A 23560-nucleotide genomic window follows, 5' to 3' on the forward strand; every position below is an offset into this window, starting at 1 on the left:
TGAGGTGTACAGAGGCCAAACAGGCCTAAAAAGGACTTGCTGAATGAACATATTTTTGTGTGATGGGATCAATACTTTTCCCTAACCTGATTTTCCAAAAATTGCATTTTTTGAAAAAGAATGTATTTTTTAAAAAATATTTCAACGCTATGCTACTAAATGACATTATTTTTCTTCATAATGTTGCGAGTTTATTCTTGGAAAACTGCAACTTTTTTTCCTGTTAGAATACAACTTTTTTCGTTTAATATTTTGACTTCATTCTTGTAAAATTACAGCTATTTTTTTAATTTCTGCTGTTCTGTTTTTAGTTTTTTTTTTTAAGTTTCCAACTATTTCACCTTTCTTTTTGTAAATTAAATATTACCACATTTTCCCCAATCTAATGTTCAAAAACTGCTTTTTGTTTTGTGTGTTTCTCATCATATTCTTTATTCTAAAAAAATTATGACTTTTTCTTGTTAGATTACAACTTTTTCCTCTTAAACCTTTGACTTTATTCTTGTAACATTTATGCTGATTTTTCCATTTTTGCTGTAATTGTTTTTTGTTTTTTTTTAGTTGTTGTATTTTTAGTATTTTTGGTGCGGGGCGTTCTTTGGACAACCCAGCTATAAACTTCGCAACCCAGGCTACCTACATGTTCCCAGCGTAACTCGTCACTCGGAGGGTGCTTTTTTTCATCGGAGTTCAACAGCTGCTGCCGTGTTAATGTCTAAGCAGAAGCTGCAGTAATTCTACATTTGATCAAACTTCCTTAGGATTTGTCAGATCAAAACGTGATTGCTGCATAGGATTTCTATCAAAGCATGAAACATTCCCTACTTCCTGGTACGGCACTCTAAGCATCATGGGGACTGTAGTTCTTTTAGCGTAAACATAAAGCTAATCTGCTGCAATATTCAGTCTATTTTACATGTGTTTTTACATAACTACATGTCAACATAAATGATTAGTAGTAGCAGCTACAACTACAACATTATTTTAACTGTTATCATTTTTAGTTTTTGTTTCCAGTGGTGGAAAAAAATTCAGCAGTTAAAAGCATCATGCTTAGGTCATGCATGCAAAGATCAAAATGCACTTGCATTTTTTTGTGACTTAAAAATATGTGATGTAATATATCATCTCATCTTGTTGTCGTGAGCTGAGTGTATTGTGACACCCCTAGCATTTTCCATAACTGTATGTTTCCAATTTTGTGGGTAAAGGTGCTGGTCAGTGCTATTTCAGATAAAGCCATACCCACCGTCCCAGATCGTCAAATGCTTAACCGCCTTGGAAAAGTCTTTGAAAAGATCGTGAAGGACGTTCTCTTGGAAGTATCACACCTCGCATGATTTCATGCCCAAAAGATCAACTGTCACTGCTCTGATCCACATTCTTCCAGCAGTCCCAAAATGGATGTTCATGCTGTGTATGTTGCTGTGTTGTGCTTTTGATGACATTAAGTGCTATTAACTTCTTTACTCCTTGGCTAGTGTCCGTGGCCAGATGCCTCCCTCTGGCTCACTGTAATGAGTTATATGAATGACAATGAATGAATAGTGCAGTGGGGTTCCTGCATTTCCCTCTCCTGATCCAGTTTCAGCTGTTGTCCCCCGGTGTGGTGTATTATGACCTTTTGATTTTTGTGATCTGTATCAACAGCCTGGACTCAGGTCTCCCTGCTTTCGTGTTAAATATGACTATGACTTCACATCCCTTAAGTGACTGACTGGTTCCCTACCTGGCCTGACTCAGAAAGCATTGGATTGTGTGACTGCACGGGGGCTGGGCAAAGACATTGTGGTCATTAGTGCAAGGAAAGATTCAAACACTCCCTCTCCCCCATCACCTATGGTTTCAGGTCAAGGCGTCAGTAATCTCCCATTTCAAACTGCCTGAAGTTCAGATTTCTTGAAATGTATCATGGAATGCCCATGTCATCTACAGTATATGCTCTCAAAGCTAGACCCAGGATGTACTACCTCTCTGTGGCCAAAAGACCTGTCCTCCCAGTTCGGGTTGGTCTGACAAAAATCCTGTCTGAGGAGGTAGAGAAGGTGCAGAAAAGCAGTGCTATCGGATAATAGGCATCCCACATTGTTACTCTTTCCCCACCTTAAATGAGCGGCTAGATGAGGACCTTCCGTAACATCCTGCTTCCAGCTGCTTACTCTCTTTGATGCAACTTGTTGTACCCAGGAGCGAAACCAACATAAACGTTCTTTGATTTCCTGCGTTTATCAACTGTATGATAAGTAATACTTGTTTTTAGTGTGGATAGTTTTTTTTTTATTATTATTATGGTTTTGTAGTGTTTGACTCAACCCCATTCTATCCACAAGGTGTTGTTATGCTGTGCTTTCCCGCGATGCCAAACTTTAATAAATGAAACTGAAGCTGGATAGTAACTTGGTGTTTGACAGCACATGTACCACGGCGTTTTGTGGAATTCCCTGCTTGGTCCTTGCCAACCCCAACATCCATTCATCCATCCATTCATCTTCTTCTGCTTATCTGAGGCTGGGTTGCAGGGGCAGCAGCCTAAGCAGGGAAGCCCAGACTTCACCGGCTACTTTGTCGAGCACCTCCCGGTGGATCCCGAGGCACTCCCAGGCCAATTGAGAGACATAGTCCCTCCAACGTAGCCTGGGTCTTCCTCGAGGCCTCCTACCGGTTGGACGCGCCCTGAACACCTCCCCAGGGCGGCGTCCAGGAGGCATCCTGACCAGATGCCCAAGCCACCTCATCTACAGGAGCAGCGGTTCTACTCAGAGTTTCTCCCGGATGACAGTGCTTCTCACCTGGTCACCACCCTACGGAGAAAACTCATTTCCGCCACTTGTAGCTGCAATCTTGTCCTTTTGATCATTTCATTTCATTTCCGCAAAGTAGGATTCCTTATTTACAAATAGAATATTTTTGTTAGATCTGTTTACAACGGTCGAAAACATTATTAGAGCCCTCTAGACATGAAATAACACCTGTCACACTCGTATTACCCAGTACACTTGTAGTAGACTCGTACTCATGTGTGTTGCTGTAAATGTTTTCCGGTGCTAGGGGAGCTGAGCGGGACGGTGGGCAGGAAGTGATATCGGGGGTTCAGAGTTGAGCTTTAGCTAGGCGTGGGTTACGGCCGCAACCGTAGCCCGTGTTAGGGATGATTGTGTCTGTTGTGAGATCATTCAAACCTGCAATAAAACCCGAACATTACAGTAACATTACTGACAGCTAGTGACCAGTGTAGAATACTACAAGTACATAACATCACAACGTATTCCAAATGCCTTATATTTGTATTTTACTTCATTTAGTCATTTACATGCTCGAAAATGCTGACTTTAGGCAAAAAAAAAAAAAACTAACGTTTGCTTAAATATGCATATTTTTTTAATAATAATACGCCATATGCACAGTGGTGAATAAGTGGCGAGGGATGACTGTATTAGTTTTTATGTCCCCTCAGTGAGTTGAGATATGCACCATAAATGAAATATGAGTGAAATATGGAATCATGTTGAGCACAATGTTTTTTTTTTTGGTTTGTTTGTAGGTGGTCCTCGACATGACATTTGGCGGTGGTGGTCATACCAAAGCAATGCTCAATGCCGTTCCTGACGTTACCATCCTGGCCTTAGACCGAGATCCCACGGCTATTTCCCTGGCCCAGCAGTTAGCTAAGGAACACCCGTAAGTGATTTACTACACCTAAACACCAGGCAAAGCCTGCGCTACCGACTATCTAGACAAATGTTTATACAAGATGGTGGTCCGTGTTTTACCCTTTTTAATGTCACAGTTGACAGCTTCACCTTTTTGAGCGGTCTTGGTGGTCATTAGCTGTGAAAACACATGTAGATGTGATATACTACTGCATTTCTTGCTCTGTGTCTCACCGCTTGCCCGAGTCCAATCACATACTGCTAACTGGTTACTGCGTTCCTTTGTCCAATCAAATCAATCCTTTTTAACTTACAGCTTTTCTCCCCCCACGCAGTGCTGGTGGGCCCGGTGTGTTGTTTGTCAGAGTAAGGGCCCCCGACTGCAGTGTGAGGGAGATACCTCCCACGGACGATCTATTAGATACGAGAGGAGGGGGCAGGAAGTAGAGAGAAGCCCGTTATAGAAGTTATAAAGTGAAAAGGGAAAAAAAAATGAAGCGAACAGGGAGACACGAGGAAAGAATGCCAGGGTGACACGGAGCGCGCATGTTCATGAGCAAGCCGAGGGAGGATGAAAATGAGATTTTCGAAGGCCACGGCGTGGGAAGGAATCCTTTTACGTAGATTCTGGGGAAACCTCTCTCAAGGGAATCTGCAAGAGCAATGTGCCTGTGAGCAGGGAAGGACAATTAAGAGAGAGAGAGTTTCCAAACACTATTCTGTCAGCAGCAATATACCCCCGCTGTAAACTCTTCTACGCCTACTCATGATGCAAGTTGAGAGAAGATAGAGAAATCTCGCAATTAACCAATATTATTGGAAGACTGAGTAAAAGGCCCTTGCAACCTACGCAGTGCATCCTCTGCCTGGAGGCTTTTCTCTCTCCTCTGTGTTTTCATGTCTTGAGGAAAGTGTAACCTCAGTGCAAAGCCCCAGTGTGGCTAAACCTCTTTTAAGGCGCCCAAAAAAATCAATTTCCAAATGAATTGCAAGCATTACAACTTGCTTGTGAAAGTAACCTTGCATGATTGATGTGCAGCATTGTTTTCATGTTTATGCTATTACTACCGTGGGTTTGGTCTGCGTTAGACCAGGCAGCACACAGTATTGTAAAATCAGGTGTATGTTTGGTCATAAACCATGTTTACGCTTGCACGCATTTTGTCCTCGCAGTGGTACAAAATTTTGCGTGCCGATGAGTAAATTGGTGGGAAAACTGCAGCGTAGCTGCAGTGCACAAAGAAAATTTCACAATGTTCAGATTTGTGGCACGCATAATTTCCGTGAACTACCTGTGCCTAAACAATGCGGGCGGTGCGTATCAAAGCGTGTCTCATTCACATGAATGGGTTGACTTTCCCCCCACCTCTTCGAGCAAGTCGGGGGGGAATTACCCCATTACGTCGATCGCGAGCTACCGGTAGTTTGCCATGGTAGTTTGGGTCGATCACTTTGTAGATGTCGTATGACATCAGTCAGCTGACGTTAAGCTCCCCTCCTGATTCACGCTTGCTCCCCCGCGGCTTTTCAAGCTACACAGAGATGCAACTTTCATCTTTATAATTCTGATTAGGGATAAACGAACTCAGCGGTAAGTATTTCAAAGTTTACCGGGTAGATTTAGTATATGTTACATGTTTTATAGAAAGAGGTGCATCGTTTTGACTTGTAACTTGCATGCTGGATAAGTGCGTACACCCCTGATATACAGTATATGTGTAACATACATAAATACATACTCATATTTTTAAAATAAATACAGTAAATATATATATTTTCTATATTTATAGTAGGAGGTTGAGATTTGGGACTTGGGTCATTTGGGTAATTTTAAAAGTAGCTTGCAGGCTGAAAAAGTGTGAGCACAGCCTGGATGACAAGAGGGTTCACTCTGCACATTGGTGAAGTTACTTTCATGTTGGACGTTGGATATTTGTCTCCCTTGCTGTTAATTTCACGTCGGCAGTTGGATATTCGCCTCCGTAGCAACAGCGGTGGTTCCCCCTCACTGTACCTGGACTGCTCTCTCATGGTGCGGGGAGCTCGCACGGGAAGAATGTGTGGAAATATTTCCCCATAGGATCGCTCATTCACAGCAGCATGTCCTCACAAACACTAACCAGACCTCTCCTGAACTAAACATGTCGAGGCGACAACCGGAAACATCAGCTAAATCGGAGAAAAAACTTTATATATTCTTACTAGCCACCGAACGTGAGCATGAGCTCACGTACAGCTATAGCCAGTATAAGCTAGCTGGGTTAGCTTGGTTTAGCGGAGCATGCTAATGGGGCTGTGTGTGTGCCACTCAGGCTGTATGAGTTGTGCTTTATCCATCCATCCATCCATCCACCCATCCATCCATCCATCCATCCATCCATCTTCTATGCTGCTTATCCTCACTAGAGACACGGGTATGCTGGATCCTATCCCAGCTGACTTTGGGTGAGAGGCGTGGTACATCCTGGACTGGTTGCCAGCCAATCGCAAGGCACATATAGACAAACAAACATTCACTCTCACATTCAACCGCAGTACCCGGAGAAAACCCACACACATACAGGGAGAACATGCAAACTCCACACAGAGATGACCAACTGAGATTCGAACCCAGATCTTCCCGATGTCCTGACTGTGTGGCCAACATGCTAACCACTAGGAGTTGTGCTTTAGTGCATGTTAGTGTAACTCAGCCTTTTAGGTTGGCCGCTGACTTCGTGCAAGTTGTGTGTGAAGTGGGGGCAACAGCCACGGCTTCAAGAGGCACCCGATAACTATCTCAATTAGCCACATCACATTTTACACTTCCGGCCTTCAAAACAAGAGCGGCACACATCCTGTCTAATAGTGGTAATAAAATAAGAGTGTCATAAAAATAGCTTACATTAATAAAGCTATTACAGTTGCATATGCAATTTTATTTAAAAGCTCTTGACATTCCAATCCTTCCAATCAAGGCACACGGGCCACACTTACACTACACTTTGATGTCAAGCAAAGGGCCACAAAAGGACCGCCTTGAGTTCGAGACCCCTGGCACACAGTTGTCAATTTGTTTCCAATTACCTCCCACCTATTAATGTCGAATTAGTCGGCTGAGCTGCGCTCTCATCCATGGAGGACCCTGCCATTGCTCTTCAACACACCAGTGGGTGTTGTGGAGAAAACTACACGAATCGTGCAGGAAGGTCCACAGGAAGGTGTGGGGGGGAAAGCAGGAATAGCCATGCTATTACTAATCAGCAAAATGCCAATGAATGCCAATGCCAAATTGTCAATGATTGAAGCTTTTTTTATTATTGGTCTCCTCACTATGCCCATTCTTAAAATATACTGTGGATGTGAATATGTAATAATCAAAAATGTGTTAAACTATGTAAACTACACCCGTGATCACAATTTTAAGACCAGTTGAAACAGCAATTTATTGCCAAGAAGCCTTAAAGTGAAATATGCTGTTCATCAGCTGATCAAAAGTTTAAGGGCACAGCCTTGAAAAGCCCAAATATTGGTAAAAATATGGAGTCACTGTCATTTTGTGTCACACTGTCATGATGTCTTTATGGCAAAGGCAAAAAAAGCTTTCTCTCTTTGAGCGCAGTGGGATTGTTGAGCTGCATAAGTAAGTCCTCTCACAGCGCGCCATTGCTGCTGAGGTTGGACGCAGTAAGACAGTCATTTGAAACCTCTTGAAAGATCCTGAGGGTTATCGAACAAAAATGTCAAGTGGTACACCCAAAAAAATGTCACTGGCCCTGAGCTGGAGGATCCCATTGGCTGTCCGTGAAGACATGGAAATTAAAGTTAAATAGTTAACCAAAAAGAACAAAAGTGGCATTGTCCTTCCTCCCAGTGTTGCCACCCGACACGCATGTCGCTAGTTCTTGTTTTGTTTTTGTACGATATTACTAATTAATGGCAGTCCGTACATAACCACGTAATGGCAAAACTCATAACGCCATAAATATATCAACAATATATCATGTACGCTACGTGTGTTCACTGGTTTTTAAGAGTTTGGATTATGTTTATTGTTGCTCAAAGGTGTTATCACTCCACTGAACAGGCTAGGAAACAATGGTTGGTGAGCAGGGACGTGCTGTCATTAAGCGCTTAAGTGACTTCATGTCCACTGCAAAGAACAAAGTGTTTGGAATGGAATATTTTGCGCTGTTACTGCATAGGTACTGCAACATGTGCTGTATCTACAACAGCGAGATAGCGCAATCACAAGACCTTTCACTTGGAACAAAGACACACATTTTTATGCGTCACCTTCCTGTCTCCTGGTTTGGACTTATTAAACCAATACACCAACAAACAGTTAACAGCAAGCATCCTGATCTTTGGGGCCGCCTCTACAGAAGGCTTATGAGGAAGAGGAACTCAGTTTCACTTTAGATCGCTCGGACCCTGACCCTTGACTGGGTGGCTGACCGTTCTCTCCAGAGCTGGCATTACAATTGCTTGTATTCACTCCAAATAGAATAAATTGTTCAACTGACTTCTTAACTCAGATAGTTATTTCACAGCTGAAAGAATTAAAGAACCCAGGTGGTTCCCGAACAATAGCATGCCCTTTTTGTGGACGGGTCAATGTGACTTGCATACAGTGGACTCAGAGAGCTTTTGGAAAAAAATTTTTAGGTGAACTGAGGTAGCACAAATTGAAAATATGAACAACAAGCACTTGAGCACCAGCCTCCGTGTCTGCGTGTTCTATGTTTATAACCTCTCCTGTTTTTTTTTTCCTTCACTGGATTGAAGATATTTTCATCACTGGTCCCCTGCTGAAAGCAATCAATCAGCATCTTGTCTTAGGCCTCAGTGACGCAGGTAACGGAACCGAGCAGGTCAACACAAGGGAGTATTTCTGGCATGATTTGTGAAGAGCAGCAGCATTTTCAACACGATTGTGCTCAGACTATATAGCGATGGTTTGTTTGCATCTGAAACTGTTGGTTTAAAGAATATTTACTTTATCAGTTCGGTATTTCAAATGCAGTAAAACTTTTGGTTTCAGAAGCTGCCACCACAAAAACTATTGGGTGCTACAACTATAAATAACTCGGAACTCTTAAGCAATTACAAGTCCACACTGAGACCTTAGCACATTGTCCTTTTTAATAATATAAGACATTACATAAGGCATTTATGTCTACAACTATGTGTCTAAGACACATAAAGAAGTTAATAATTTAGAAATGTTATGTAACTGTTTTGCATATTTTTAAGTCCTTCACGGTTGCAAAACATGATTTAGAAGAGGTTTCTGTTTTTAATAGAAGGTATCACCACCTGTGTGTGGGCGGGGAACACTTCTGAATTTTAGATGCCAGTTATAGACAAGTCATTTCATCATATTTACTTTTTTTGGTGTGTTTTTTTTTAATAGTTTGTTCCTTGCCGGGACCCAACATTACTAAAATACATTCTATACTTTCCGGAAAGGGGTACCAGAGAGTTTCGAGGGGCATGATGCACAGTGATTCGCAGCTATAACCAAATAAAACCATACAGTCGTTCCTCGTTTTTTTAATTGTTTCCAGACTCGACTGCGTTAAAAGAACTTCCGCGATATAGGACTTAATGTTAATACATTTCATATTTTCATAGTTTGAGCATAGAAAAGCTGTTTATGACTTTTTAAATGCTGTTTTTAACATTATTACAGCCCTGTAGACATGAAACAACACCTTTACACTAATTTTAGTCATTGTTTACACCACATTGCAACTGTTAAGCTACAGGGACTTGAGACAGCAGCAGTTTTGTGTCATTACTGCCGCCTAGTGACCAGAATACTACTATACATATCACTTGTATTTCAATATGTTTTGACTAACAATAGACCATAGTCTACCACGAAACAGGGATAACGAATTAAATAATTTCTGGAAAAAAAAGTGTTTTCTGCATGTAAAACTATAATTGTAAAACTACAAAAATAAGTTTTGTGGTAACATTTTTGGCTTTCAGGAACAGATTAATTGGATTTACATGATTTCTTATGGGAATCGGTTAGTATCAAACCTTCTGGAACAAATAATTACACTAACCAAGGTTCCACTGTACTTTATTTGAATATGCTATGTCACGCTTTTCAGGAGACTGACCCATATCCTGTACATATATTAATTATGAAGAACATACAGTGGAACACCTCACATTTGCAATGCAGCATTCACGGCACTGCAAATGTGCAGATTTTTGGGTGAAAATTTATCCGAATTTTCTCCGCAAATAGGACATTTTTTCTGAAGAAAACATTTGATTTACCATAAGTCTGTATTACTTTATAAATGATAATGCAAATGTACAGAATACATGTACACCATTAAAAAAAAATCCCACAATTTTTACAGGTTTCACAAATAATGTTTTTTTTTTGTCAAGTGTTGTTAAATGCAAATCAGCATTTAACAGCAGTAAAATCTGTGAACTTGTGTTGTACGACCCACGAACTGTATTTCATAATTTGCATCTTATTTTGATGATGCCTTTTCCTGCAATGTCTCTAATATAAATTTACCATCCAGAGTTCTCTTTGCTACTCCTGTGGTTTTGGAACGGCTGCCTGTAATTTTCTTGGTTCAGATGATATCAGTTCATTTTGAGGAGGATTAATCCAGCAATCAGGCGGTACTCTGTGTCAACTACTGTTGCGTCTACTATATTTAGCTGCACTTCATCTGATTTGCCGTTTTTGTTTGGCATCAGAAGGTATTTCATTAGTCACAATTAACCATTTTTTACATACTATATAAAACATTCTGTTCTGAAACCTATCTTGGTCCCACTTTATGAGAATAAACTTGACATGCAAAGATTATGCTTATGATTTATGACTGAGTATTGTAACGCCACTGCTACTTGTTACTTGGTGCTCATTCTATTGAACTTGAAGACTAGATGGCATCGTAACTCTGCAGATGCGCACACGTGGTCGCACATTATAACGCATCTGTTGGTCAATATGGTGAGATAATAGAGGTTCAGTGACATGTACGTTATAATGGTTAAAATCAGCGCACACTTACATGAAACTTTTTTGGAATTGCTGTAACACGCGTCTACATCTGCACAAAATGAAACCAACACCTGTGAGTTTTTATATAAGCTTTAAAAACAGTAGATAATGTTTCATATTTCTTATTATACAAACCCAAAAGCTCAGATTTACCCATCCACAAACACTATTACAGTCATATGCTTTGTGCCTTTTTTTCATTGTATTAATTTTATGTTTAATCTCTAACTTTACAGTTTCTGTATGCATATTGCCTTTTTATGAAATCTTTTTTTAATGTGTTGGTCTTCTTGAGTTGTTGGGGGTGGAAAACAATGGTCTGTCACACCCTGAAGTGGACATTGATTGGCTGTGATTATGTTTGGGCTCGTTAAGCATAAGCTTAAGCATAAGGCTCCCATTGTCGTTGGGAGGGCAAGGTGAGTAGCGAAAAGGAGACATGAAAATGGAGGAGCATTTGAGAGTTGTGAATGATTAGGGCTTTTCTCAGCAACTTTTAGGTGAGATTTAAAAAAGAGTCTAATTACTACCAGGTCATAATTCATGACTCGCTCAGTTTTTTTAATCTTTTGACAACACTATACTGTAAATAATATACAAAAGCAAAATTAACGTAAGATCATCTTTTCTTTCTCCAGAGGCCATGTGAAACCATTACTTGGACGATTCAGTGAGCTTGAAGAACTGCTCTCAAGCATTGATGTGAAAGGGGGCAGTATTGATGCTGTCCTGTTGGATGCCGGCTGTTCTTCCATGCAAATGGATCAGGCCGAGAGAGGGTTCTCACTCAGCAAGGATGGGCCTTTAGACATGAGGATGGATGGAGCAAGGTGACACATTTTCATTGTATTTACATTTTACTTGTGTTATAAACAACAAGCCTGCCAGCAACCTTGCCTCTATATTGATTTTACATGTTAATATTGTTCATAGTTTTGTAAGAAAACCCTCCACCCAGGAGAATGCCATTTTTTCTCAAATAGTGGCCATCCCACGACATGCCCAAGTTATCTCCTGGGTTCATCATCAACACTCAAAAATATAAATGCACCACTTTTTTGCCCCCATCTTTAATAGCTCAACTCAAAGATATAAAAAGTTTTCTATACACAAGAAAAGTCCTATTTCTCTCAAATATTGTTCACAAATTTGTTAGTGGGCACTTGTCTTTTGCCATGTGCTTCCATCCGCCTCGCATATGTGGCATACGAAGATGCTGATTAGACACATGATTATTGCACAGGTGTGCCTTAGGCTGGCCACAATAAAAGGCCACTTCAAAACCAATTTCCTTTCATCGGAGGTTGGCAGTATGGGCCTTCTTCCAGACCTTGGCAAAGTGTCGGCACATCCAAGTGGTAACACTTCATTATTTGGACTGATGATCTTGGAAACGGCTCCAAAAGACTCCCTCAACTTGTGTAAATCTACAATTCCTTGGTCGATCCAATGAGTGCTGGCAAACGCATTATTTTATGCTGCCAGAGAGAAATTGCCAGCTGCAGTAAATCATATCACTAACAAGTGTTAATAGAGTTTGGCCCTGTCAAGTTAAACATAACACACTGGAAGCTTCAGCAGCCCTTCTTAAAAGATTTTGGTGAACATATCTATAGTATATGTTTAGAGAAAATTCAATGTAGACTCAAATTTGTGCACCTTTTTGGTGTTTTTAAAATGTACTGAAGATGTACGTTGAATTATCATTCCGTCCTGGAAAAAGAATTGTTGTAATAAATCCTTAAGTGACCAAACTTAAGACATTCAAGTCTATGATGAGTGTATATAAACTTCTGACCGGAGCTGGAGCTGCTTGAAAGGCCCTGGGGACACCCTGTTTCATTCTGTTTTGTGGCAGTGGTGAATACAGAGTGGAATACAAGGTTGTGGCTGATGGGTAGTGTGGTAAGGGTAATGAGTTCAGTGCTCCGTGTCATCAGAAGCTAATTACAGGCTAATCAAACATGTGTATATTTTGTTTAATAACTCATAATGTGGATCCTTACTATGTATGGCATTTTCTGCACTACCTACAATATACAGTGGATGGTATTCATCACTACTGTATTTTTTTTTGTGCATTTCAATTTGCTCCCCCAAATATACAGTATGAGAATGATAATACTACGATACAAAGTAATGCAATACATGGAGGCAGATTGCTACCACGGACTCTTGGGTTTGGTTCTATTCAATGGTTCTTCATGTCAGAAGGGGAGCTTTTCTGGGTCCAGGTCTCAGTTGGGATGCCAAAACTTCCCAGTCTGCGGCCACCTCCTATAGTTCTGTCAGAATGATACTGAGGCATTCCCAGGCCAGCAATGAGACATAGTCTCTTCAGCGTGTCCTAGGCCAAAACACACAAACGCTAACTTTTAATTCCAGGAATTACAATTACCAAAGCTTCTTTTCCACCAAATGTCCAGGAACTTTTATTTTCTGATAACCATAGTTCCTGGAATTGAAAGTTTGATGCCATTGTTTCTACAAGGCTAGTGGGAATGTTGCTCCAGGTGGTGAAGATGGCTTGACGGAGGGCACCCACTGTCTGGAACTGATGTCCATTTTTGTAAACTTCCCTTGCCATCCATCCCTAAATGTTCTCCATTGGATTTAGATCAGAGGAACATGCAGGATGGACCAAAAGAGTGAGTTTATTCTTTTGAAAGAACTTTTTTGTCAGGCACGCATCGTGAACTGCAGTGTTGTCCTGTTGAAAAAGCCAGTCATTACCACACAGACGAGGGCTTTCAGTCATGAGGGATGCCGCCTGCAACATCTCTACATAGCCAGTTGCCGTTTGACGCCCCTGCACAACCTGAAGGTCCATTATTTGATTATAGGACAATGCAGCCCAGATCACGATGGCGCCTCCACGGTGCTGTGTGGAAAACATCTCAGGTGCGGTCTCATTGTCATGCCAGTAATGTTGGAAGCCATCAGGACCGTCAAGGTTACTTTTTTCTCATCAGAGAATACAACTTTTTTCCACCTTTCAATGTCCCATGTTTGGTGTTCTTTTGCAAATTCCAAACAGGCAATTTTGTGGCCTTTGAAGACCTTTTTTCTTCTTAAAAGCCTTTTCTCGTAGGAGCTGTCTGGTGGTTATTGGACTGCACTCGGCACTAGTAACAACCTTCATTTGGGCCAAAAATGGTCCCGTGTCTTGATGGACAGCCATATCACTTTTGTGTTCCATAACTCTAAGGATGTTTGAAGAATTTTCAAATGACTTATGTCTTCAAATGACAATGTCTTACTGCGTCCAACCACAGCAGAAATGGCACGCTGCCAGAAGCCTTGCTTCTGCAGCTCAACAATCCCACTGCGTTCAAAGAGAGAAAGCTTTTTTGCCTTTGCCATCAAGAGATCATCATCAATCCACATTTCTGCCAAGATTTTGGCTTTTAAAGGCTGCAGTCTTAAACTTTTGATCAGCTGATGAACAGCCTGTTTCACTTTCATTCTTGTTTGCAATAAATTGCTTACTCAAAATGATTTTCGTCTCACTCCCATTTCTTCGTTTTGCTTTTCGAAGCTCTACGTACAACGCTGTTAGCATCCAACAGTGCAAAATGTAAATTCTTGCAATTTTTCAACTGGTCTTAACATTTTGGTCAGGAGTGTATCTGATATTTTAGATGCAGGCCCACTATATTAATTATTGTGTTGGACTCTATTGTAATGTATACATAATTATTACTATATTCAAACATATCAGCATTTATTCATAACAATTTGAGTCACGCACTTAGATATTCCATGAAATGAAATGCGCATTATAGTTAAAATATATTTTATATATATTGTTATGTTTTGTAGTTCTTATCGTTTTTATATGTAACTCACATTTCAGAATCTGCAGCATCCCGCCTAACATAACACCATCGCCAGCTGTCTTTTCCATCCCTCACAAATCATTGTCTTCATGACTGACTGTCAGCCATAAAGGTTTTCAGCTGCATCTCACTCATGGCAGGATTCACTGCTGTCAGCAAGGACGTGACGTCGCCAACTTTAATTGGTCTTCCCTTTGTGCGTAGGTTCTCCGATATGCCCTGTGCTGCTGACGTGGTGAATACCTTAGATCAACATGCTCTCGCTTCCATCTTCACTGCATATGGGGAGGAGAGACATGCCAGGAAAATAGCTTCAGCCATTGTGGAGGCACGCCGTGTCAACCCCATCACCCGGACGCAGCAGCTGGCCAGTGTGGTCGCAGGTAGCGAGACATGAACCTGAATAATTCCCACAGCTTTCTGAAGGCTTTAGCAGAAAATAAAGCACAAGTTGAGTTAAAAGCCCTTCTCCCAGTGGGAATTGCACTGTGATAGTTGTCACTATCTTCTCTTCTGTTTGCGTTTTGTGGGTCTCTGATTCCTTTTCTCTTAAAGGACAACAATAACAAAGAGATGAGCTAGAAACACATAAAAGTAATGTAAAAAATTATGAAAATAAAACAAAAAATGTAAAAAAACAATACATTAAAAAAAATGCATATAAAAACTCCCATACAGTCTACATTTAAAAAGATATATTTTGTATTATCCATCTGTTGATGCTCATGTGCTCTGTCTTATGCATGCAAAACACACGTGACATTATTGCTGACGCACACACACAAGCTCACACACCACACACGTATGCACAATGCCACTGCGTGCAACATTTTTCTTTGTGTGATTGTTTATTTTTTCATTTGTTTGTATATGCCTCCAATATCGGAGGTGCTGGATGATTGAAATGTTGGAGTCAATAGTTGGTGCACAGAGCAGCGTGTGCGTCAGCGCCACCCTGGGAGAACAGGTGTGAGTAAGAGCACCCGTCTGATTTCTTCTGAAGAATATCACTGCCTCTGCTTATTTGCAACAACCCAGGTCCTGATTGAAGCAAGTAGCACTGGGGGCTCTGTGACCAACTGTGCCAAAAATGCTGACAGGGAAATTATGAAATGTACAAATTTGGCTTCTGCACCTGCACCTGTGAGATGTATAAAACAAGAAAAACAGATTTGTTCCTCTGACGTTGTTCCTGTCGTTCAGCAATTTTGCTACGTAAATAAATGTGCAGTATGTCCTTGCATGGCGAAATCCACAAGTAACTCATGCGCCCATATTTTTAAAAATGTCTGTTTTTTATACGTAGCTCCTGCTGGCTTGATGTTGACATTCTCCTCTGATTTCGGATCAACATTTGCAATAAAGTGACAGAATGTATGTAAAACTTATAAATACATCTTTGGAATCAGGCATAGCAACCATATACTGTAAATATGTCTTTGGTATTGAATGAGTTAACGTTGACCACCAGTTTTGGATCAACCTTTGCTATAAAAGTGACTTTTAGTTATTAGATTGGATTCAGCTCCAGAACCCTCCCCTTCTCTCTTCAATTGCCGTTGTTCATCAGCGACGGAAGCTAAATGCACAATCCAGGTTTAAGCCCTAAATATGCCTCACACACACATTTAAAGTAAAAAAAAATGTATTGGTACTCACCACTAATGAATTATAACGTAAGCTGATTCATTAACAGATGGAATCGGAGTAACGGTGCCAGTCACAGCAACCGTGGTGTGTTCAAGGACTGTCTAACAAAGTGCGACGTCTCAACGTTTGATGAAAAAGCATTATCAGTGAAGCATAATGACATAAACATGTAAAAGTTGTGGTAAGTGCTGTATATTTTACCAGTTTTATCACGTATTTATAAATGACGGCCGAATGAGGGTGAATAAAATGTTTTCACATAGAGAAAAACATCATATTTGGGGGAAAAAAAAGAACATTTTGACCAAAAATCTGCAACTTTGTGTGGTGGTGAATGCTGAATTGTGCTACTGTAGTAGTACATACAGTAGCTCAAAGGTATTAGTAGCTTTTTTTATGAATATTTTTTTGTGTTGTGAAACTTGCATGCATTTATACAAACTTATTTATAAAAAAAATATACTATTTATGAAAATGATTTGAGTATAATATTTCTTCTGCTGAAAAAACTGCCTTTTTAACTTTAACTGACATTTAACTCATTCAATTCCAGCCATTTTTCAAAAGACAACCCCTTCAGTGCCGGCCATTTTAGATGATTTTGACTGACCTTTCAAGGCACACAGAATATTGTGTTCTATGGCTCTATAAACATGCAACCTACCAACAGAAAGATTAGACTCCCATCTTTCATCATAAAAAAAGCTTGTTTCTACCTTTTTGCATTCTTTAGTAATCAGCAGTAGAACATAGGTACGTTTCAGGAAAATATCAGTTCCTGACCACAAAAGGGAGAAAACCAGCTTTTTTGAAAAGATAAATTTCAAGCATGACTTTCACTTTGGTTTGGTTTGGTTTAGTTTAGTTTAGTTTTCTTAGTTTTCTTAGTTTCTTTACAAATATATCACCATGAACTATTTACAATTTTCACATTTGGAACTGAACTATATGTGTGCACGTGCGTGCGTTTTTATGGCTTGAAATTGCTCTGAAGTGAAATCTATTAGTGGAGAGTTGCGTCATCACCTCTTTTTGCCTCTTGCGCAAAAAAAAAACGTATGAATACGTTGTTGGGATCAGGCGTTCGAGTTTATAAAAAAGTATAACTACCTCTTTGGTAGTGAATGAGTTAAAAAGAAAAACAATCCTGAAAAAAATGTATTGTTTTTTTCTGCAGAAAGCAAATTATTCTAATTTAAAAAAACAAACAAAAAAAACCCCAAAAAACGTGGTGTCAATGCCCAGTCAGGAGCCCAACACCATTGGAGATGTCTTGTACCGTCCCGTAACTCAGAAACATGGGAGGGTTTCATCAAGAAGGGCACCCGGTGTAAAAATTACGTGAAAAATTACTCATGTTATTGACTCGCTGTGGCTACCCCGACAGGGAAAGTCAATAATGTATACTGTACATGTACTAGCGTCTTGTCAAGATGAAGTTTTGCCCTTTCCTCTTCATTTAGCCTTGTTGCTAGCATTCGGAAGTTGACTGCAGAATGTATTTGTTCTGTCCTTTGCTCACCCACACAACAAACATTAGTTTCTGCAAAATGCAAATGAGGCACAACAGTAACATACATTGTTTGTTCAGTGTATACACATTGTTGTTTTTTTTTTTTTTGCACTCTACTTAATCTCCGCTTTTCTCCATGGACGTGTCTCCAGGATCTTTGAAAGATGAATTAAGAGAGAGAGAGAGAGAGCACATGGCTTGGTGAGGCCAGACTAGGGCTGGGCCGGCCTCTCTGTGCAGGCATTGTATTGATTGCAGTATGACTCACACCTTAGGCTGTTTAGTGCAGGAGGCGAGAAATGCCACATCACTCACTTCTCTATTTATTGCAGTTTCTCTTAAAGGCCTTATATAGGCTCGGCGCAAACTGCTTTACGTGCCCACAACCTCCAAAAATTTGGAAAAGGTACTTCTATAAGCCTGAAATCCGATTTTTATCACTTGAATAGACATGAAACATCATTTATTTTCAATAGGGAGGCAGCTGTCCCACTACCCTAACAAAACACACTGAAGTTTAAATAGTATACAGTTTTTACTGTAAACGTCCTGAAAAGGGGACATATTAAGTAAGAACAAACCGACACGACCTTTCCTCAAGCCACGTTTGTGATGACTGAGAACTAATTATTCACATAGAAAACGTGCACAAACACCAGTATGCTTGCAGTAGTGCAACAAATTGCACTGAAATACTGTCACTGAAAATACATCCAAATAATAGCTGAACGAATATTGTCTTGCTTAACATTAGCAGTTTCAACTTACAGTGACAGTATTTATGTGAAAAATGTTCCAATAAACAAATACAGCAATTGACATCCTGCAGTAAATTCAGAACATTTGTATTACACTGATATAACATAAAACTCACTTCTTATTTCTAATACACAACGCTCGTGGTTTATCTTCACAGTATTACATCATAAACATGGCGGCTCCTTTAACATTAGCTCGAGCTCGTGTCGGTACGCGATCTGTACCGGAAACGCGATGGGTTGTACGCACGTGTTGGGCAAGCCGAGTTGTACTACGCATGTGTAATCTATGCCATCCATCGATCGATTTTACAGCAGCTACAGATCGTAAATGTCAGGCAACAGGACATCTCCGAAGCACTATATATATATATATATATAGTGGTTAGCACGTTGGCCACACAGTCAGGCGACCATTCCGGGGTGTACCCCGCCTCTCGCCCGAAGTCAGCTGGGATAGGCTCCAGCATACCCACGACCCTTGTGAGGAAGATGGATGGATGGTACTTGTATTTATTCGTGTATATTAAACAGTGGTGTGAAAAAGTGTTTGCCCCCTTCCTGATTTCTTATTTTCTTGAACGTGTTTCACACTTAGATGTTTCAGATCATCAAACAAATTTAAATATTAGTCAATGACAACACAATGGAACACAAAATGCAGTTTTTAAATGAAACTTTTTTTTGAGGGAGAAAAAAAATCGAAGCCTACATGGGGTGATTTATTTATTTTATTTATTTATTTATTGTTTATTTGATGTGGACATCACAATTACATTGGACGGGCCAGATGCATTGTTTGAGTGTTTCAGCACAGGTGCTAATTAGCAACACTTGTCCACAGGAGGCTTTTGAAATTATAAAAACATTAAAAGGAACATGAGTAAAAGACGAGGAAAAATAAATAAAATAAAATAAAATACAGCTTACAATAACATTCCAACAATAAAAGGAGGCAGTTTTTCAAATGAAATTCATTTGTAAGTTAAAAAGCAAAGGCAAGATGGTCAAGCAGTCAACCCGTTAAAAACTATTCATGTGAACACTGTTGTTTTGATTTCAGCCAAATGGTTCAATTCATAAAATTTCCAAAAGTAAAAAGGTTACGTATTAAAATGCGGCAGTGGTGCCATCTTGTTGGTTTTTGGTCCATGATTTTTATTGCCTGCTTGTATATTGAGATGAGAGATTTGAATGTGGTTGGGGAAACTTGTGCCCCCCTGAGATTAATTGTGATCTATCAAACTGGAAAAGGTTATAAAGCCATTTCTAAAGCTTTGGGACTCCAACGAACCACAGTGAGAGCCATTATCCACAAACGGCGAAAACATGGAACAGTGGTGAACCTTCCCAGGAGTGGCCGGCCAACCAAAGTTACCCCAAGAGCGCCACAACGACTCATCCAAGACCCCACAACAACATCCAAAGAGCTGCAGGCCTCACTTGCCTCAGTTAAGGTCAGAGTTCATGACTCCACCATAAGAAAGACACTGGGCAAAAATGGCCTGCATGGCAGAGTTCCAAGACCAAAACCACTGCTGAACAAAAAAACATTAAGTCTTGTCTCAGTTTTGGCAGAAAACATCTTGATGATCCCCAAGACCTTTGGGTAAATACTCTGTGATCTGATGAGACAAAAGTTGAACTTTTTGGAAGGTGTGTGTCCCACTACATCTGGTGTAAAAGTAACACTGCATTTCAGAAAAAGAACATCATAGCAACAGTAAAATATGGTGGTGGTAGTGTGATGGTCTGGGGCTGTTTGGCTGCTTCAGGACCTGGAAGACTTGCTGTGATAAATGGAACCATGAATGCTGCTGTCTACCAAAACATCCTGAAGGAGAATGTCCGGCCATCTGTTTGTGACCTCAGACTGAAACCAACTTGGTTTCTGCAGCAGGACAATGATCCAAAACACACCAGCAAGTCCACCTCTGAAAGGCTGAAGAAAAACAAAATGAAGACTTTGGAGTGGCCTAGTCAAAGTCCTGACCTGAATCCTATTGAGATGCTGTGGCATGACCTTAAAAAGGCGCTTCATGTTGGAAAACCCTCCAATGTGGCTGAATGACAACAATTCTGCAAAGATGAGTAGGCAAAAATTCCTCCACAGCGCTGTAAGAGACTCATTGCAAGTTATCGCAAACGCTTGATTGCATTTGTTGCTGCTAAGGGTGGCCCAACTAATTAGATTTAGGGGGCAATCACTTTGTCACACAGGGCCATGTAGGTTTGGATTTTTATTCTCCCTTTATAATAAAATGTTTCATTAAAAAAACTGCATTTTGCATTTCGTTGTGTTGTCATTGACTAATTACATTTGTTTGATGATCTGAAACATTTACGTGTGACAAACATGCAAAAAAATAAGAAATCAGGAACTCTTAAGTTGCGTTGCCCGTCTCTGATGTCATCAGTGGTTAACGCTCAAAAATTTGAACACAAAACACGTTTCTAAATGCAACTGTAAATGCATATAAATGACAAATGAAAGTGACAAATGAACATTTAAGATTATTTTTACCTTCACTGAAGACGTAACTGTTCCCAAAGATCAGCCACTACCACCTTCCAGTTTTCAGTCACGTTAAGTCTTCAAAGAAGGTAAACGTAACCTTAAATGTTCACTTATCCCTTTCATTCATCATTTATGCGTATTTATATGCATTTCCAATTGGAAAAACGTATTTTGTGTTAACGTTTTTGCCTTTTTGGAATGGATTAGTGGGAAAAATTGATTCGGTTAACGTCCGTTTTAGAGTTTGGAAGAAATGAATGACACTAGCCAAGGTTCCACTGTACTTCTGCTTTAAACCACACCTCCCCCAATCACTCTGTGTCGGACATGAGCAACAAATAAAACCGTGGAACCCCACACATTCTCCATTCAGCATTCACAGCCCCGCAAATTTGCAGATGTTTGGTCAAAAGAAATGTTTTTCTCAAATCTCATTTACCATAAGTTGAAACTAATTGATAAATATGTAATAATACACTGCTAAAAGGCCACAATTTTTACATGTTTATGTCATTGAGCTTTACTTTTTTGTCACCCACTGTGATTTCACACTTTGTTTGGCGGTCCCTGAAAGCACCATAGTTGCTGTGCTGTGACTCGGATTCCATCTGTTCATTGATCAACTTATAGTGGAGAGTAGCCATACATTTTATTTAACGACATGTGCAGGTCACTGTATCCAGGGAAGTGAGACAAGAGTGTTTAATAGGCGTGTGAGGCATATTTAGGGCTTAAACCTGGATTGTTTCACGAGTGAACAACAGCAAATGAAGAGAGAAGGGGAGGGCTCTGGAGCTGAAGCGTTTATGGTCCTGGACGTAACTCCTGAGAAAAGTGTGAATCTACTGTACATGCAACAGTGCTAAGACGTTTGTGGTGTGTTTTTTTTAAGAAGTACGTTGCTTTTGTAATCTGTGGGAAATAATCATGTGACTACCTTCAAAAGAAAACAGCAATATTCTTCATGCATTCTGCGGTTATATAGGAATTAAGGTCATCCCCAGTGATGTTTGTAAGCCTTCTTTCGTGTGCATTTTTAGCACGGCTCGCTAGCGTACCTGAAGGAACTAGGTATGCAAGGATACTTCAGCTACTTTTCTAAGTGCACATTTACAACAAGAAGAAATAAAGGGGCAGATTGTGAGTGTTGGCAGCCGAGTGACACCAAAGACAACAAAAACACATTTGAAATAAGAACATGGCATTCATGAATTAGAACCATTTGGCTCCACTGACTTCAGTATTTTAGTGACACATTCGCCAGTCAACACCATGTCCGCCGTCCATCTGCTCCGCATTGAGACTCTGATGGACCGAACGGACCTGCAGCTCAGTCCTGCTGCTCTTGTCTCACTTCCCTGGATACAGTGACCTGCACATGTCGTTAAATAAGATCAGTCTCACTTTTGTTGCCATCAGTCGTTGACTCATGCTGCATTAATGATTATAAATACATTAGTGCTGTACAAGTGCCAGTTGCTAAGGCCACGGATTTATTCAGTTGCTTTATTTTGCCATCGTGTGTCAAGAGTTGCCATCTGGGTGGCGTTCTTTAGTTTGTCGGCCATAAAAATATAAAATTATGTTCTTGTGTTTTCAGGTTAACAACAGTTGCATCTATAAATTTTCTACTGCTTCTGGAGCTTGTAGATCAGACTTATTTGCAAACTGTCCTTTGCATTATTTCTCTGTACAAGGTGTAAAGTGTGTCCAGTTCTCGAGACTAAGGTATGCCTGTGAATATTCTCATTCATCCAGGTCATTGCATTTTCAATCGATCGCAACTGGACTGTTCAGGTTGTCTTAGAAGACGAATCGTCTCTCATCCGAGCAGGCTTCATCGGTTCATTCTCAATAACTAGGTGGGACAAACAGTAGTCAGACAAGATAGGACGGCTCTAGTCTGAAAAGTCGGTGCAGGATCCAATGGACTCATCCTCTAAAGGAGGAGGCAGGTCCGGACAAGAATGGTTCCGCTTTTTTGTGGTGTCAAATGACGGTCATGAGGATGGAGTGGGGCTTCTGCCAGCCAGCGATGGTCGTTTGGGTGGCGTCACCTTTGTTAGCATTCCATTTTGATGTAATTAAGGACATTGACACGCCTGAAACCAAGGTGGCTGCTCCCTGTTATTTGTCATGATTGAATCTTTTAGGAAGGGATGAAAGGACAGCATTGTCAGTATGTGGGAGACAGGTGGTGCCGTAGACCTCCCCCTCTGTCCAGAGGTGGTTTCTCAACCTTAATGTAGATGGCTTCCCTCACTCCTCTTTCAAACCATGTCTTCTCAGTCCAGAATGTGTCAATTCTTTGTCCTCAAAAGAGTGCTGTTTCTCTTTGAGGTGCAGGTAGACAGCTGACTCTTGACCTGAGGAGTTAGTACTTGTATCTGTGTTGTGATTTGCGCCTGTTTTTCATCTGAAAATTGGTGCATTCCTCACTGCTCTGGACAGCATACACCGGATTGTTTTATGGGGTGTCCAGTCAAAACAACAAGGCAAAAGCAGGAAGATGCTATCTGTGCATACTGGGGGGCAGTGGTACTGGTAACCCACGGTACGGTCAGTGTTTAGGTGACAGTTTCTGGATGTTTTTTGTGCGTTA

General features: G+C 40.5%; 1 protein-coding gene across 1 annotated transcript in view; it reads left to right on the top strand.

The window, feature by feature from the left end:
- The window catches only part of mettl15 (methyltransferase like 15), a 79267-nt gene that overhangs the window by 40539 nt on the left and 15168 nt on the right, over positions 1 to 23560 (top strand). The window contains exons 3-5 of the mRNA XM_054770815.1: positions 3542 to 3678; positions 11319 to 11510; positions 14724 to 14902. Of these exons, the coding sequence (XP_054626790.1) occupies positions 3542 to 3678; positions 11319 to 11510; positions 14724 to 14902 (508 nt within the window). The remainder of the gene's footprint in view (positions 1 to 3541; positions 3679 to 11318; positions 11511 to 14723; positions 14903 to 23560) is intronic.

The sequence above is a fragment of the Dunckerocampus dactyliophorus genome, chromosome 3 (assembly GCF_027744805.1).
Source record: "Dunckerocampus dactyliophorus isolate RoL2022-P2 chromosome 3, RoL_Ddac_1.1, whole genome shotgun sequence".
Taxonomy (NCBI): Eukaryota; Metazoa; Chordata; class Actinopteri; order Syngnathiformes; family Syngnathidae; genus Dunckerocampus; species Dunckerocampus dactyliophorus.